Raw genomic sequence first — 18,764 nt, 5'->3', positions numbered from 1 at the left:
AGTTCTAGGAACTGTTGGCATTCACTTTATTTAGTCTCAGCAAAGGCAAGTGGATCTGCTGAGTTCAAGACCAAGAGTGCTCCACATAGAGCATCCCAGGCTACCCAGGAAGAATTGTAAAGTTCCATCTTTATACTTAGTCAGAAACTGCATTTAAGTGAGTCTCCTAGGTTCTTAGAGGCATTTTCAAGTCTGAGAAGCAGTGCCTTAGATTAACCACCGAAAGCAGTCAGTTTAACTTGCTTGAATGCCCCATTGTTAGGTAAGGCTGTATAATGGCACAGACTTGTTGAGTGGCTTTGCAAAGTTGAGGGCTTGGCTGAGCACTGTATGTTAGTGCCCAGAGCAGCATTTTCCAAAGTGTGTACTAAACCAGGAGCATATTTTACAGGGGATTAATATTCATAAAAGGGTTCTCTGGTCAAATCAGCTTGGGAAACGCTGGGCTATACACAAATGAACAGTTTTATTCATTGCAGGACTGTTCAGAGATTTGACCAAGGAATCCTTTTTTTTTCTAGGACTATCTCTCAGGTCTTTTGGTCGCTGGAACACACTTTGAGAAATGCCTGGTTTAGAGGAAACAGCACCACTGGCTTTGGAATCCTTGGCAAGTGACCTAACTTCTCTGAATATTAATTTTTCCAGCTTTAATCTGTGGACATTACTTGCCTTGGTGGTGGTGTGAAGAGTAAATGAGATCTATAAGAACATTTAGCATAAAACTTGGTACTTCATATGCATCCACTTCATGTTAGTTACAGTTGTGTAGGTCACTTGTTCGTTTTCTTGCATTTATTTGCACTCATAGTTGATTACACTATTCTTTACCTGGGTGCTTTACTGGATGTATCAGAAAGTGAGAGGGGAGACGATGGTATAATTTTGAAATATTGACAGATTCAATAAAACGTTTGGTGTTTAGAATAAAACTAATTAATATGAAAATTATTAGCTCTATTTTCCTCTTGCCTCAGAAGAGTTTTGAGACTAGAATAAGCACTCAATTATAGCAACTCAGGATTTAGTAACAACAAGCAAATTAGAGGCAGGAGAAGCAGGAACTAAAGGTTATCCTCTGTTCAGTGAGCTGGAACAGCCTGAGATCCACCAGTCAGGAGAAGAAACGGCAAAAGCAGAAAGATGAAAATGTCATCACTACTCTGCTGTGTGGTAGATTGTCATACTATTGCATTTTTCCTTTTTTCTAGTTAACAAATTGATTGCACAAGAAGGACCTTCTTTTCTACAAATGAGAATCAAACATTTGTTGAAATCTAACTGCATCCCCCAAGCCACTGCTTTATCAAAACTGTGTGCAGAATCTAAAGAACTTGCACAGGTGTCGTGTTTTCAGCAAGCCTACATTACATGTTTATGTTCCATGCTTCCCAGCGAAGAGGCTATTCAAGAGGTGAGTACATTAGGTAACCATTCCTGCTGTAGTACAGGTGTTGCATAGTTTATTTCCCTTCATCCAGAATGAAGGCCATAGTTCATCTTTCATGCTAAAACAAAAAAAAGTGCTTTAGCTATATGTTTAACTTCTTCAGTTTAGATATGAAGTTAGTTATATGGTTGAGTTTCCTAAATGGATAATTAAGAATGTGCAAATAATGTTTATAAGTGTTTGCACATGATAGTCTACTGTGGAATTGTCAGATAAGAAAGTAGCTTTCCTTCTGACAGTTCTTACTTTACTGGATTTGGGAAATAAATAAATAGGTCAAGGAATAATCCAAGGAATGTGGGACTTCATTTTAACTTAGTTAACACTTAACTTTGTGCTTTTGCCTCCGTAACACACAAGTGCAGGACTCTAAGCTTCATGAATATATTTTCCTAATAATTAACTGGTTAAATGGGATACCATGGGGTATATATAATGTTAATAAAATGGTTGAGTCTTTGAAAACTGTTTCATTGATTGTGTCATTTTAATGAAGCATGAATCATTTTTCTTAGAATTAGTTTTCTCCAAATGTTTACTAAATTGTGCAGAAAAAAAATAGACTTGCAAAAAAAAATAGGCTTGCTTAGACTTTCAGTCATTGCTTACCTTTCTTCTCAGCTGCTGTTCCAAATTTAACCTCTGGATTCTTATCTCTACTCGGAAACAGCTTTCTTTGTTTATAATTGCACGTGCATGTGTGCACACAGGCATGCACATGTGTTATGCATTTGTGAGCATGCATGCCATGACACTCACGTGGATGCCAGAGGATATGTTCTGGTGTTAATTCTCTCTCTTACCTGGTTTCCAGGGAGCTCAGGTCACCAGGATTGTTGGCAGGTGTCTTCCCTGCTGAAGTTTCTAAATGTAGGCATCTCAAAGATGGAGTTCTGTACTATGTAGTAGTTTCTAAATTTAAATTTTTCCCTGTATCCTGCTCCCTTTTGGTTCATTCTCTTTACTGTGTGGACTTTATCAGCACCAGTCAGGATCCACTGCTCCTGGGCCTTGCCCACTGCCTCATGTATTCCCAGTCTCTACTCCGTTACACTGTATGGCATATGCTCCTCCGGTCCTTAATTGTATATCTCTGACTACCTCAAATCTTCATCTACTCTGTTGTATTTACCTGTATCTATCTACCAGGCACACAGCTTGAGAAAAACCTACCAACTAATTCATCTTTTAATCAGTTGCACTATATGCATTTCTTTAGTCCACTCACCACCCACCACCGCAGGAAACCTCTGGAACCTGTTGTTGATGTGCTTCTCCCTGTTGTTCTGTAGAAACTGAGGTACTTGGCTCCTGAATGTCTGCTCACCTCCTTGGCTCTGTGTGTGTGCACCTCTTGTTATTGAAGGCAGACAGTTCCTCTTCTTCAGGCAGACCTCTCTCATTCACTCTTTGCTGTCCTAGAGGATAACTTGTTGGTCCTTCCATTAGAAATCTTTAGCACCCACTTCCTCTTACAGTGATTCCAGTTTCTCGTCCTTACCTACTCACTGAATTTAATTTTAGTGTGAATATACTGTGGAATATTTTTCTCCTCTCAGGACATTCATATTCCTTTGAATAATGTCCTCAGGGAATTCTCTCCACGCCCATCCCCACGTGAGTCTTATGTAGCCTGGGTTGGCCTTGAACTCCTACTCCACCAGTAGAGCGCTAAGGTCACAGGTGTGGAACACCAATCTCAGTTTTATATAGTACTGATGCAAATCTAGGTCAGCACTTCGTATTTGTTAGGCAAACACCACTGACTGAGCTGTGCTCCCAGTACTGCCTCCCAGCACCTCCAACCTGTGGCTCCCCTGCTGCCACATCTGGCTGGAGCGGCTAGCTTTTTGTCTTTGTTTTTGTTTGGAAACAGGGTAGCCCCTGGCTGTCCTTTGCCTCCCCAGTACTCAAAATTAAAGGTATGAACTACCACTTCCATCCCTAACTGACATTATAATATGACATTTGATTCGCAGTCACATCACTGAATGAATCAATGTTGACTTTAGGCTTTTTCTTACCAATCTGTCCTCTTGACTTTTTCACTTGTCTTTTTAAGGTCCCACATACTTGAATTTCTGGCTCTTCAGTGATTGTTCCTTCTCCATTTGACTTTGCTTTCCCTTGGTTAAATGTTGCAGTACCCCATTATCTAAGTTTCTGATATTACTATTGGGACCCTGATTGCCTGAAAGATTAGTGAATACAAAGCTTGTAGGCTAGGCATACTCTATACTTTATCACATTTAGTTTCACATCTCTGACAAAGTTCTTTTTGTTGATAAAGAGAAGTTCCAATTAAAATATGTTGGCTACGTTAATATAATGCTGGGATTCAAATCTGGGTTTGCTGTACTATTTATTAGATTCCAGCCCTTGGAGTTGGAGGCCACTGTGGCCATCATAGGGAGGGCCCCGAGGAGTGAGTGGAGGAGCCAAGAAGGCATGGGAGGACGGACAGTCAGCCTCTGGGCGCTTGCTGTCTTAGTGGTGTTGCACTTGAACCTTGGACTGTGCGTGTGTTGGAAATTATACATATAGCTGTCAGCTTGTTTTATCCATGATCTTTCTTGGTTTATTAATAACAGATTAAGGAACTAAGTTTTAACTCTGATAATAGTACTTGCCTATTATTGCTATGCTAAGTCAGTTAAACAACTAAGTAAGTAAACGGGGTTTTTCATGAAGTTATTTAATTGGTTCATTTGTGAGGTTGCTGAGTTTTCAGGGAACCTGTATGGGACATGGGTCAGCTACGCTGCTCCACAGTGTATCTGGATTGGCAGACACACACATCTGGACGATGTGTCATGAGGCAGTCTCATCTTTGTGCCAGCACTGTAGTGCAGTTACACAATCTGGCTATCATTGGCCTACTACCCACATAGGCTGTGTAGCAGACGCTATCCCTGTATGATGTCTGGATGAGACATTCTCTGACATATGGCTGTACCTGTTTTCTGGAGTATCTTGGAATTTGGAGTTCTTTGTTGAAACTGTTTGTTTAGAATTGAATGAGAAGTCATTGGTACTGATTAAAATGTCTTTTAGATTTGGGGGTTGATGTGTACTAGAGTTGTGCCTAACTGCATGTATGTGCACCACATGCATGCCAGTGCCTGTGAAGGTCAGATGAGAGTGTCAAATACTCTGGAACTGGAGATTCTGATGATTGTGAGCCACCATCTGGGCTTTGAGAATCTAACTTGGCCTTGTTTTGTTCTTTGTTTACCTCGGGTAACATTGAACATTGTATGTAATCTAGACTAGCTTCAAGCTCTCAGTCCACTTCTCAGCCTCCCACTACTCTCAGTAGTGGGGTTACTATAGGCATACACCAGCATGCCCACCTGGATCTGATAACAGTCCTCTATACTCCACCAGTGATGTTCCCAAAGCCCTGCATGTATTATGCTAATGATAGTCTGAAGTCAGACTAAAAGGCAGGTTAGCTGGCTCCTTGGTTATCTTTCCTCTGTGCCATTTGTTTCCTTTGGGAAAGAAAGCGATGAGCAGTGTCTCCCCTTCCTCTCCCTCTTCAATGTTGAGAGTGCTTCGTACATGTTAGGCAAATATAAAATAAGTTTAGCTTTAAATATTTCTTGTAATTTGAATTGTTAGATTTATCAGGACAAAGACATTTAGCACACAAAATTATTTTAAAAGAAGCACTGATTTCATCTAGTTAACAGTAGTAGTATAAAGAATCTTTACTTTGGAAAATTACTGGTGACTTGCTACATGTTCATTAATTGGTATTTTTAATCAGCATTTTTCTAATATAGCATAGTTTTTACTCTATTTCAACTTTCAGGAGAAGAGTTAATTAACCCGAGGAACAGCTGGGAATAAAAGTTCTTTGTATGTCAGCACCTGTGGGTATCCTAGTAATGGGTGTGTAATGAGAAACCTCTGCTGGGGACCATTTTGCCAAACATATACAATTAAGATTAATTGACTGGGGCATGTGAAAGCCAAAAGTCATTGCCAGTGCATAGTTAGACAAATTAGGAACTGGGGGATCTAAAAAACAGAGTATCTTGGAATTTGGAGTTCTTTGTTGAAACTGTTTGTTTAGAATTGAATGAGAAGTCATTGGTACTGATTAAAATGTCTTTTAGATTTGGGGGTTGATGTGTACTAGAGTTTTGCCTAACTGCATGTATGTGCACCACATGCATGCCAGTGCCTGTGAAGGTCAGATGAGAGTGTCAAATACTCTGGAACTGGAGATTCTGATGATTGTGAGCCACCATCTGGTCTTTGAGAATCTAACTTGGGTCTTCTGGAAGAACAGCCAGTGCTCTTAACCACTGAACTATCTTTCTGGTCCCTAACTAAAATTTATTGGATTAAATTTATTATTATTCTGAGTGTGTGTGCACACACATGCATGTTGTTGCATGGTGCATAAACATGAGGAGGTCAGAGGACAACTTGTGGAAGACCATTCTCTCATTCCACCATTTGTATATGAATGGATTTTTGAGTCTTCAAGTGCACAATCATTCTTGACAACTTTTTTCCTGTCTCTGGCTGCTTTTGTGCTGCAGTAGTGGGGTACTTAATTGCAGAAACTATTTGGTTTGAATGTGAATGAACTGCATTTTTCCTGACTCTTATAGTTGGAAGGCACAATAACAAATACTTATTTCTTCTCTTGATGGAGACAAGAAAATATAAACAGGATCTAATTTACTCACCAGTCTAACCAACTCTGTTGGGAATTGACACAGTCACTAAGTATAAGTGATAAACAGAGCAAATACAGTTAAACAGGACCCAGTGGGAATTCAGTTTGGAAGTAGAAAAGTAAACAGGAACATAGAAATTCTGGGTGTAGCTTTAGATTGAGATTTTGTTAAACAACAGAGAACCATCTGAGCAGATTAAAGGCTTGAACCACCACTCGTGGCTTTAAAATTATAATCTTAATACTTATACTTAAGAAATTCACTAAGTTGGAAAGGTTGTGAAAAGTTTAAGACTTAAATATTTAAGTGTTTTACTCCAACATAGAGTTCTTCTAAAATAGTTTTTAACCCAAGGCTTTATATCTGCTAGAGGGTCAAGCTACCACAACAGTTCTGAAGAGGCATTTTCCTAGGGCTCCACATGGTGGCAGAAGGGATCTCAGTGATGACATGCACTGTTAAAGCAGGGGGCAATTAACTGCCTTCAGAATTCTAGAAAGTAAAGGTTTGCAATATTTGAGGGGATTTATTCACAACAGGAAGAAGGAAGGAAAGTGGCTAGGTCACCCCTTGAGTGTCTCTAAAGTTAGGATAAGGAGTTTTATAAGAGGAAGAGAAGAAGAGACAGGATGTGGTGGGGCATCCCCCAGCTACTAAGGAGCTTTATGAGTTTGAGTTTGAGGCCTCCTGGGGCAACTTAATAAGACCCTATTTCAAATGAAGGAGTGGTAGGCAGTACTCTGTTACTGTCTGGTCTTGTTCCCTCTGCAGTGCACTTAGTAAACATTTTTCTTTCTACTAAAGAAGGAGGGTAGGTGGGTGAAATTCAGTTGTCGAGTGCTCATTGAGCATATTAAGTCCCTGCATTCACTACCCAACACTAGGGGGTTTAAGGGAAGAGGAGAAAGGAGATATAACTTCTGATGGAAATAACCAGCTGATGGAAATCATTTAACTCCTCTGGTAGCAATGTTTGTGAATACTTTAAGACTGCAGAATGTTTGTGTCCATAGTAATAAAGAACAGATCTTTACAAAATGCCCATACCATTCTCATCTTCATAGGTTGATAAATGACGCAAAGAGGTTGCTGAAGAAGGAAAGTATTATAGAAAGTTTCCCTTTTATATAATAGACTTTACAGAAAAAGTTATCATTTTCTTTTTAACTTAGTTATCTCGTTCTTTGATAGATTGCAAAGGTGGACTGCAAGGAAGTGCTAGACATCATATGTAATCTGGAATCTGAGGGTCAAGATAACACAGCCTTTGTTCTTTGTACGACGTACCTTACCCAGCAGCTCCAAACTGCCAGTGTATATTGTTCTTGGTAAGTACACTTACTTTGTATATACTTTGTTAGTATATAGCATGGGATTTAGGATCTGGGTCATATGTAAATCTTGATTACTAATAAAGTCATTTAAATAAAAATGCCATTAGTATAAGGTAGGAAAGGAAAGGTAAGCTGTTTCTCGTGCTTGTCCTGTAGATGGTTGTCTCATTGCTCCCATAGATGTCTTCTTTCTGGAAGCAGCATTAGCATTATGTCAATATGGAACAGAAAGAAAGGTGATTCCCCTTAACATTTGTTAATATCTTCAAGTTGTAACTTGCTCTAATTTAGAAACCCATTAATGAAAAAAAATCAGATTACCTAGGAGTCCAGCTAAAATTTGATTTGCAACCTTGGTACTGTGTAGATGACATTACATTATTTTTTTATTTAGTTTTGTTTATGTATGCCTGTAGAATGCTTAGTTACTAAAAAATAGAAACAAATATATCCATAGACTCTGAATTCTAAATGTATTAGATCTATTAGATAAACTTGATAGGTAGGAAATACTTGTCAGTGAACATGCCATTAGGGATGAAAGCCTGACTGGAGCAGCTGAGAAAGGGGCCAGCCTGAGGAAAGCTTAGCTTTTTCCTTTTCTTTTTTTAGAAAGTCTAGTAGAGGCCTTTCATGTACTCGGGCCTTGATTGGTCTCCCTCTGGAGCTGCTTGTCTATTTGTATAGTTTTCTTAGAGTGGGAAGGGAGTGTGGCTCATGTGCACATGGGTGTGACCACTAGCCATGCCATACTTGTAGAGATTAGAAGACTAATCCTGAAGCCAGGTGGGGTGGTGGTGGCATACCTTTGATCCCAGCACTTGGGAGGCAGAGGCAGGAGAACTCTTGAGTTTGAGGCCAGCCTGGTCTACAGAGTTCCAGGACAGCCAGGGCTGTACAGCGAAACCCTGTATCGAAAAACCAAAAAAAAAAAAAAAAAAGACTACAACAATAATCCTGAGTACAGGTTTTTCACTTTCCACTTTATTTTTGTCTACCATTTATATAAAAGAACTTATATGCTGTAAATTGCCTCACCTCATCATTCATTATAGTATGAAGCAGTTGAATCAGTGATTGGGAAATGTTATGATTTTCTCAGTCTCAGGATTGAAGTTATAAAGCATAAGCCCAAAGGTTTTGCTTCTTACTTGAATGCTTTCCTTCCAGAAAGCAAAACAGTTTTTTGTTGTTGTTGTTCTCAGCCAGTGTCTCTATAGCCCAAGCTGACCTTGAACTCTTAGTTCTTCCTCTGGTTCCACTAACCAAGCTTTGAGCCTAGGGCACAGAGAAGAGCTGCTGTAGGTTACAGCCACATAACACAGGCTAACATGCATGTTGTAATGTCACTGAGTCCATGACACTGCATGTGTGTGTCCTGTGAGCAAAGAGACAGTGGAATAAGGACCCCAGGTCTTAATAATCATTGTAGGCATTTTTGCCAGAGTGAAATAATATAAATAAAACAAATTGTTAAATAGCAGTGAGATGTTCTATCATTAAATCAAGTAAAATCAATTTTTCCACCAGGAATCTGGAGATTAAAAATTCTGGCTTCAGCAAGTAGATTAGGAACAAACCTAAATTTTTTTTGGTATGGTTAAATATATTTCATTTTCAGTCATAAAAACATCTGCTTGTTGTATCTATTTTGAGACAGAATCTCTCAACATAGCCCTGGCTGCTCTCCAGCTCACTGAGTAGGCCAGGCTGGTCTCAAATTCACAGAGATCTTACTCCCTCTGTCTCTCGCCATTATGCCTGGGTTTAACTTTGACTTCAAAACTTAGTTAATAAAACCGTATATAGAACATTATAGATTCTGTGGTGAGAGAGATAGGGAGATGCTTCTGTATGTATAGCCACTGGCTGTATCGGATCTCTGGAGATTAGAGGACAATCTTAGGTGCAGGTTCTCACCTTCCACTCAGTCTGAGACAGGTTCTCCTTGTTGTTTGCTGTTACATATGCCAGGCTAGCTGGCCTGGGAACACTAGAAATTCTGTGTCTTCCTGGCATCTTGGCACAGAAGCACCAGAACTACAGACTCACATACTTCTGTATCTATCTTTACGTGAATTCAGGGAATTCAAGTCAGGTCCTTATGTTTGTATGACCCAAGATTCTAAGTATTTTCAAAAACACACACCCATACATTTATTGTACTTTTATTTCTTGTTTGTCCCCCCCCCCCTTTTGGTTATTTGGGATGGGATCCTACTCTGTAGCCCAAGCTGGTCCCAAATATAAAATACTCCTCTGCCTCTGCCTCCCAAGTATAGGTATAGGCATCACACCCACACCCAGCCTCAGACCTTTTTCCTATTTGTGTATGTTCATGAGTACTTGTGCTTAGAGAGCAGAGGTCAATTGTCTTCCACCTTTTCCCCTGCTTCCTCTCAGTAAACTCAGAATTCTCCAATTAGGCTGGCTGGGCTGGCCAACCAGCATTGGGGATCCTCCTGTTTCCTGCATCCCTGTGCTGGGATTCTAGTATGGACCACACCCAGCCTCCTCTCACACTTTATGAAATATGTGTTTTAGTGTTCCTAACACAACTTGTTTGTTTGTTTGTTTGTTTTATGTATATAAGTACACTATTGCTTTCTTCAGACACACCAGAAGAGGGCATCAGATCCCATTCCAGATGGTTGTGAGCAACCATGGGGTTGCTGGGAATTTAACTCAGGACCTCTGGAAGAGCAGTCCATCAGTGCTCCAGCCCCACAACTTTTACAGTGGTCTTTTCCATTCACAGGAACCTGTGGCTGTCTCTAGGATTAATGCTGTTCCCTAGAAGCAGGAAAGGATTAATGGGGATTTCCCTTTTCCCCTTGCTAGAAAACAAAGAAAATCTTAGTCACTTAACACTTTGTTAAAAAGCTTCTTTCAAAGTGAAGTAGAATCTAATTTTAAAAAGCAACCAACAAAAACCCTTTCCTCTTTTTTATGGGGTGGATCTAGATATTGGAGTCAGAAATAGTCACCACATAGCAATAAATTTAACTAAGAAAGGCTTATCACAGAACTACTGTTCAAGTAAGGTAAGTTTGTTATGCTGGGCACTTTTGTGTGTTTAAGATAGAGGAAGTCTGTGGCTCTTGTTTAGAAAAGTATTTCAAGACTGGAGTTCAGCTCCTGCTTGTCCTTAGACTTTAGGAGCCTGAGGGGAAGGGCGTTCAGTGAGCCTGAGGCTAGCCTGCCTACCTAGTAAGAACCCTTTCAAACAAAGTGTGACATTTCTACCGTGCAGTGCCCTCAAAGTCCACAAGAGGGTATCATATTCTTTGTGCTTAGATTTAGAAGCAGTGGAGAGCCTCCTGGTTTGGATACTGGCATCCAAATTTGGGTCCTCTACAAGAGCAGCAACTATTTTTAATGACTGAGCCGTCTTTTCAAACCAGTGAGCAAGCATACCTATGTGGACGAGTATGTCTGTGTATATCTGTATTCATGTGTGCTCACGTGTGTGTACATGCATACAGAGACCAGTAGAGGATGTGAGGTCCCCCTGAAGCTGGAATTATAAACTACTGTTCATTTCTAGACATAGATGCTAGAAACAGAACTCTGTTTCTCTACAGAAGTAACAAGAGCTCTTATCTATTTTTCCAGCCCTAATGAAGTTTTTTATTTAGAATTTGTTGTGTTTTGTCTTGATTTTGAGACTGGATCTTGCTGTGCATTCCAGCTGACCTCTTACTCCGTACATAGCCCAGTTTGGTCTTGAACTGATAACAGTATTTCTAACACAGCCTCTGGAATACCAAGATTATACATGTGCTACCATGTCTGGCTTTAGATAGTAAATTTTAGATAGTTTACATTGCATATTATTTAATATTCATAAGATATGTAATTGGATTTATTTAATAGATTTCACATACACAGAAACTGGGGGGTTTTGCCCATACTAATCAAGTATTACACCACTAAACTATGTTCCCAGATTTCACAAGTCTTTTGAAAGATACTCTTCATTCATTCATTTGGGGCAGTGTCTATCTACATAGCCCTGGCTGTCCTAGAAGTCACTTTGTAAACCATTTTCCATTTTCCATTTACATTCATAAGCACAGTCTTAGTGGTGCTGTCAGATCGACAGCCTGTAGACAGATTTCCTTGGTACTTGCCCAGCTCATTAGAAGAGGGTTTGATTCACTCAATATAAGTAGACTAATCCAAAAGTTAAACCTTCTAGAACAAGGAGAATCTAAGAAAAGCAGCTTAATGGCGCCATAAGGAAGCAGTTGGGTTTTAGCTTTACACAGACAAGGGGGAAATCAGAACTTTCAGAATGGATGGTATTGCTCATTTTAGGGGAAGTCGTGGAGGATATAGACAGCTTTTTATTTGGTTTCTTTTGTATGTATTGTCAGCTTACTTTCATTGACTCAAAAAAAAATGGTCAAGTGGGACAGCAAACACAGGTTTAAATATTTAAACAGCCACTTGTCTTCACAGGGAGCTGACTCTCTTTTGGAGTAAACTGCAAAGAAGAATCGACCCATCTTTGGAGACATTTTTGGAGCGCTGTCGGCAGTTCGGTGTCATAGCTAAAACACAACAGCATTTATTTTGCCTGATTAGAGTCATACAGACTGAAGTGAGTAGTTTATTCTTTCCATATTGATTGTGGCAACTTCTCCCGAATTCTTGTTGGATAAAGAGAATCTAAAATTGTGTCGTTGGCCCTGCCTCACTGATATGCACACTGACTGACCTCTCAGGAGCCACAGGCTTGGTCTGGCATGTGTAGGTTTTTTAAGACACTGTCTCACGTAGTCAGGATGTAATCAAACGCTGGGTCTTCCCGCCTTCTCCTCCTCCTCAGGGCTGGTTTCCATATGTGTACTGCCATGCCTGGCTTCTTGGTTTAAAACTAACTTTGAGCTGACTCCCTCTCACTGTCATTCTAGGATGAGAAATGGGGATCATGGGACTTGCCATGTGGGTGCTGGAAATTAAACCCAGGTCCTCTGAAAAACTGAGCAGTGTGTGCTCTTAACCACTGAGTCCCCCATTGCTCTAGCTTCTTACCTAGACGTCTTAACTAGATTCATGTCTCTTTAAAAACAATTATATACTATATATCTTTATATATATATATTATATTACATTATATACTATATCTTTATATATACACTATGTTATATTATATACTATATATCTTTATATATATATTATATTACATTATATACTATATAATCTTTATATATATACTATATTACATTATATACTATATATCTTTATATATATACTATATTACATTATATACTATATTACATTATATACTATATATCTTTATGGTTCTGTTCCCTTGAATTTATCAGACTGGGCAGGTATATATTCCATCCTTCATGTGGCTCTTTGGTGAGAATCTAGACCTCTGTGTATTCCTGTTTATACAATAAACAGAAGAGCATACTGAAGGATATTACAGTTATAATAATGTAACTTATAATTAGCCCTTATCTATTGGGCAGTCTCACTGGCCTTGTTTATTTTTGAAATATGGTTTTGCTAATATAGTTCAGGTGACACAGAGTTTCTCTGTGCAGACCTGGCTGTCCCGGGACTTGATCTAGAGACCAGGCTGGCCTCAAACTCAGAGATCATACTGCCTCTGCCTCCCAGACGCTGGTATTAAAGGTGTGTACCACCACCACCCAGTATGAGGAGTTATGCTATCTTGGCAACATAAGTTATGTAATTTTTCATGTACAAAGAGACTGACTTTTCCTTCCTCCTTTGCTTATAGGCACAAGATGCCGGCATTGGGGTGTCAGTTTTACTATGTGTCAGAGCTCTTCAACTCAGATCAAGTGAAGATGAGGAAATGAAAGCTTCAGTCTGTAAAACAATTTCCTGTCTTCTACCAGAAGATTTGGAAGTCAGACGAGCCTGTCAGCTTACCGAATTCTTAATTGAACCCAGTTTGGAAGGCTTCAATATGCTAGAAGAGCTGTATTTGCAGCCAGATCAAAAATTTGATGAAGAAAATGCACCAGTTCCAAATTCTCTGCGATGTGAGCTCTTACTAGCTTTAAAAGCCCACTGGCCCTTTGATCCTGAATTTTGGGACTGGAAAACTTTGAAGCGACACTGTCACCAACTCCTGGGACAAGAAGCCTCAGATTCCGATGATGACCTAAGTGGTTATGAAATGTCTATTAATGATACAGATGTCTTAGAGTCATTTCTCAGTGACTATGATGAAAGTAAAGAAGATAAACAATATCGAAGAAATCTAACAGATCAGAATAAGGAGAAAAGAGACAAAAAGCCCATTGGCTCCTCTGAAAGATACCAGAGGTGGCTTCAATATAAGTTTTTCTGTTTGTTATGTAAGCGGGAATGCATAGAGGCCAGGATTCTCCATCATTCCAAGATGCACATGGAAGATGGAATATATACCTGTCCAGTTTGTATTAAAAAGTTCAAGAGAAAAGAGCTATTTGTTCCTCATGTAATGGAACATGTTAAAATGCCACCAAGCAGAAGCCACCGTTCTAGAAAGAAATTACTGTTGAAAAGCTCTCAAAGGAGTATTTATCCCAAGAGTCCTACTGGAAGTCTGGAACAAAATCCATCATTGGGTGAACAAGCCAGGGGAGAGTCTCATGAATATGTCACATTTAGCAAGTTAGAAGACCGACGCCTGCAAGACAGAGACTTGTACCCGTGTCCGGGTACAGACTGTTCCCGTGTGTTCAAACAGTTTAAATACTTAAGTGTGCATCTTAAAGCCGAACACCAAAATAATGATGAAAATGCCAAACACTACTTGGATATGAAAAATAGAAGAGAGAAGTGTACTTATTGCCGGAGGCATTTCATGTCAGCTTTTCACCTACGGGAGCATGAGCAGGTACATTGTGGTCCTCAGCCTTATATGTGTGTCTCTATAGATTGCTATGCAAGGTTTGGGTCAGTGAATGAACTCCTTAACCACAAGCAGAAACATGATGACCTCCGTTACAAGTGCGAGCTGAATGGCTGCAATATTGTGTTCAGTGACTTGGGCCAGCTTTACCACCATGAGGCCCAGCACTTCAGGGACGCATCCTACACATGCAATGTCCTTGGCTGTAAGAAGTTCTATTATTCTAAAATCGAATACCAGAACCACCTCTCCATGCATAATGTTGAAAGTCCAGATGGAGAATTAAAGAAATCAGTGAAACTTGAGGAACCTGTCGCAGGTGGGAAGCAAGATTGTGTGGACCAGTCCCATCTGCTTGATCAAACTGATAAGTCCCATTCTCCTGAAGATCATCTGTTCTGTCCAGGGTCAGCTAGTGCTCACATAGACAACACAGAAACCCTGAAGGACAACAGTGACAGCAATTCTAGTGATCAGTTAAGTCACAGCTCTTCCACGTCAATAACTGAGGAGTTAATTGACTCACTAGACCACTCTGAAACCATGCAGGACCTGTTACTGTCTCACGAGAAAGTCTTTGTTTCCTCCAGTTTAAAAGACAAGTGCTCCAATGTGGCTGTTTGTTTTGATGGGACTAAATTCACCTGTGGTTTTGACGGCTGTGGCTCCACCTACAAAAATGCAAGAGGGATGCAGAAACATCTGCGGAAAATGCATCCATACCACTGCAAGCCGAGAAAGATAAAGACAAAAGACCTCCTTACCTGCCTGGATAACAAACAAAATGAAGCTGACAAGTTTGATGCAGAACCTAAACCCAGCTCTGATACAAACAGTGACTCCCCTGATGAAGGTTCAGATCACACTGTCCATGCGAAATGCAAACGAGAACATCGAGGTTATTCCCCAGAACCTTCCATCTGTGCTTCTAAAAGGCCATGTACAGAGGATACAATGTTGGAACTTCTGTTACGTTTGAAACATTTAAGCTTGAAGAACTCAATAGCACATGGCTCTTTCTCAGGGTCATTGCCGGGGTGCCCATCCAGTGGTGCTAAGTCAGTCCCATCTTCCATTTCAGACCTTAATCTTCAGAATCAGGACGAAAATATGCCAAGTCAGTACCTTGCACAGTTGGCAGCAAAGCCTTTCTTCTGTGAGCTTCAAGGATGCAAATACGAATTTGTGACCAGAGAGGCTTTGCTAATGCATTACCTTAAAAAGCATAACTATTCAAAAGAGAAGGTCCTTCAGTTAACCATGTTTCAGCACCGATATTCCCCATTCCGGTGTCACATCTGCCAAAGGTCATTTACAAGAAAAACACACCTTAGGATTCATTATAAAAACAAACATCAAATTGGCAGTGACAGGGCAACTCACAGACTGTTAGACAGTGAAAAATGTGATCATGAAGGGCCGTGCTCAGTAGACAGACTGAAAGGTGATTGCTCTGCAGAACTTGGTCCCAACAGTAATTCAGAGACCACTCAGTGTCATTCTAAAAAAGATGAATGCAGCTCAGAAACAGACTTGGAGTCCTCTTGTGAGGAAACAGAAAGTAAGATCTCTGGTATCTCATCGCCAGTAGGTAGCCATAGAGAAGAAGGAGAGGGGAAAGAGGGGAGAGGAAGCAGGCGGACTGTTGCTAAAGGAAATCTGTGCTATATTTTGAATAAGTACCACAAACCATTCCATTGTATCCACAAAACTTGCAACTCTTCATTTACCAATCTAAAAGGCCTGATTCGCCATTACAGAACTGTGCATCAGTACAACAAAGAGCAGTTATGCTTAGAGAAGGACAAAGCAAGAACCAAAAGGGAACTTGTAAAATGTAAAAAGCTATTTGCTTGCAAATATAAGGACTGTAACAAGCGCTTCCTGTGCTCCAAGGCCCTGGCTAAGCACTGCAGTGACTCTCATAACGTAGACCACATTGAAGAGTCTAAAGTGCTTTCTGAGACGGAGTCTGCAGCAAGGTTTTCTTGTAACCAGCCTCAGTGCCCTGCTGTTTTTTATTCATTCAGTAAGTTGAAACACCACCTGTTGGAACAGCATAATATTGAAGGAGAAATCCATTCGGATTATGAAATCCATTGTACTCTTAATGGCTGTGGCCAGATCTTCAGCCATCGAAGTAATTACTTCCAGCACGTCTACTACCGACATAAGGACTATTATGACAGCCTGTTCAGCAGCCAGAAGGTAGCCAATGAGCGGCTTCTAAGGAGTGAGAAGCTGTGTCAGACAACTCAGGCACAGGGACTGACACAGGGGCAGACTCAGGGACAGACGCAGGGCCAGGAACAGCAGACTGCCAAAAGGCCATTTAATACTAAAGCTAAAAAATGTGGCTTACTCAAAGATAAAAAGGCTCCAATTAGCTTTAAAACAAGAGCAGAAGCAATCCATATGTGCGTTGAGCATTCCGAGCACACACAGTACCCATGCATGGTTCAGGGCTGCTTGTCTGTGGTGAAGCTGGAGAGCAGCATCGTGAGGCATTACAAACGCACCCACCAGATGAATAGTGCCTATTTAGAGCAGCAGTTGGAGAACCTTGTGGTTTGTGTTAAGTATGGTACCAAAATTAAAGATGAGCCCCCTTCAGAAGTAGAGCCCTGTGTAAAGAAGGAGGAAAATACTAGCTGTGAGTCAGTGAGCACAGAGAACCAAGCCCCAGGAGACAGCAATATGCCCCCCCAAAACACTGATTCCACTTGCCCAGCTGAACAAGATGGTGGTCAGAAAGGGTGTTCAGAAAGAAACCCAGTGTTTGACACACACAGTCTGCTCTACAGGGGAACTTTGAAATGCAACCATTCTTCAGAAACCACTTCTTTGGAACAGTGTAATATAGTTCAATCTTCTCCCTGTAAAATAGAAAGTCCCATACCTAATCCTGGTGGGACAGGAAGTGGTACTTATTTCACAGACTTCCAGCTGCCGTTACCAAGGATCAAAGAAGAACCTGGGCTGCATAGTTCAGGGCAAGAAAACACTCTAAAGAATGCAACCCAGGTCCCAAAAGAGAATATTAGAAAACATTCTCAGCCGAAGTCATTTGATCTGAAGACTTACAAGCCCATGGGATTTGAGTCTTCCTTTCTGAAATTTATTCAGGAAAGTGAAGAGAAGGATGACGATTTTGATGACTGGGAGCCTTCAGAGCACTTAACACTGAATAACTCCTCTCAGCCCGGTAATGACTTGACAGGGAATATTGTGGCAGATACCATAGTGGATGACAGCAACCCTCAAGTTGACATACCTCATTCTTCCAGTGACCCTCCAACTTCGGAGAACCTGACTGCAATCCCACCATTGGTAGTAGCGGAAACAACAGCAGTTCCTCCCTTGGAAAACCTGAGGGTTGTGCTGGACAAAGCATTAACAGACTGTGGAGAGCTTGCCTTAAAACAGCTTCACTACCTTCGGCCTGTGGTTGTCCTCGAAAGATCTAAGTTCTCCACACCAATTTTAGACTTGTTTCCAACTAAGAAGACAGATGAGCTTTGTGTAGGAAGTTCCTGAATCGCTGTTGTTTTTGAAGCACATAGCTCCAGCACTGCAATATGGGACACTTGCTAACGTGAACAAAGGCTGGGACTCAGCCACACTTGCTTAGGATAGAATAGGCTGTGTATTTACATGAATGTACAATATCTGTGTCAGCAGTATTGGCAGCGTCCAGTAGCTCTCCAGTTGGTTTATTGATTGGGATTTTTGTTTGTTTGTTTGTTTATTAAAAAAATGGAACTGTACTCTTGTTTGGTGCTAATTAATACATCAAAATATACTGGGGCTTCCTTTTTCCAATTAAGTGTGCATGATTGTATATGGAACATATATTAAAGTCCCAGGGTGGGAGGGCTAGGGAAAGGGTAGGAAGTTCTTACTTGACTTGAATGTGCACCCAAGGGTGCTTTGTGTAATATATTGTACACTACAGCATCTTATATTTTTTGAGTTGAGTTTCAATAAATTACAATTTTTCACCCACTTCTTGTTTACTCAATAATGAGTTTTTATGCCATGTGCACACTGCAGCTGCACTTGTGTTTTCTGGAGTGTGTTTCATATTTTACTCCAGTGATTTTCTGCTAACTAAACCATTCATATGATTTTTTTTTTATGACCTTTGTCTTAAGATTTTTTTTTGTGGTAAGAAAATCCTGAGGTGTGAGTTCTTTGTCTTAAGATTCAGGATAGCTCCCAGAAGTTGACTGCAAAGACAGGAGAGGGTATGCCAGGCTGAACATAAAGGGCAATAGCAGATTCAGAAGGAGGTTCCCAGGAAACTACAGATGATGTCATATGCTGACAGTGAAAGGGTGGGATTTCTGCAGAGGTAGAGTTGGTACTTTATGCATAGCTGAGAGCCTCCGAAGGAT

General features: G+C 40.5%; 1 protein-coding gene across 1 annotated transcript in view; it reads left to right on the top strand.

Annotated features, from left to right (window-relative positions):
- The window catches only part of Rlf (RLF zinc finger), a 53,431-nt gene extending 35,297 nt beyond the window's left edge, over nt 1-18,134 (top strand). Inside the window, exons 5-8 of the mRNA XM_052177246.1 lie at nt 1,212-1,414; nt 7,339-7,475; nt 11,946-12,087; nt 13,243-18,134. Coding sequence (XP_052033206.1) covers nt 1,212-1,414; nt 7,339-7,475; nt 11,946-12,087; nt 13,243-17,904 — 5,144 coding nt within the window. The 3' untranslated portion in view covers nt 17,905-18,134. The remainder of the gene's footprint in view (nt 1-1,211; nt 1,415-7,338; nt 7,476-11,945; nt 12,088-13,242) is intronic.
- The last annotated feature ends 630 nt before the right edge of the window (nt 18,135-18,764 follow it).

Source organism: Apodemus sylvaticus, chromosome 3 (genome assembly GCF_947179515.1).
Source record: "Apodemus sylvaticus chromosome 3, mApoSyl1.1, whole genome shotgun sequence".
Classification (NCBI taxonomy): Eukaryota; Metazoa; Chordata; class Mammalia; order Rodentia; family Muridae; genus Apodemus; species Apodemus sylvaticus.
Note: the sequence above shows the minus strand (reverse complement) of the source record. Positions and strands in the feature narration are given on the sequence as shown.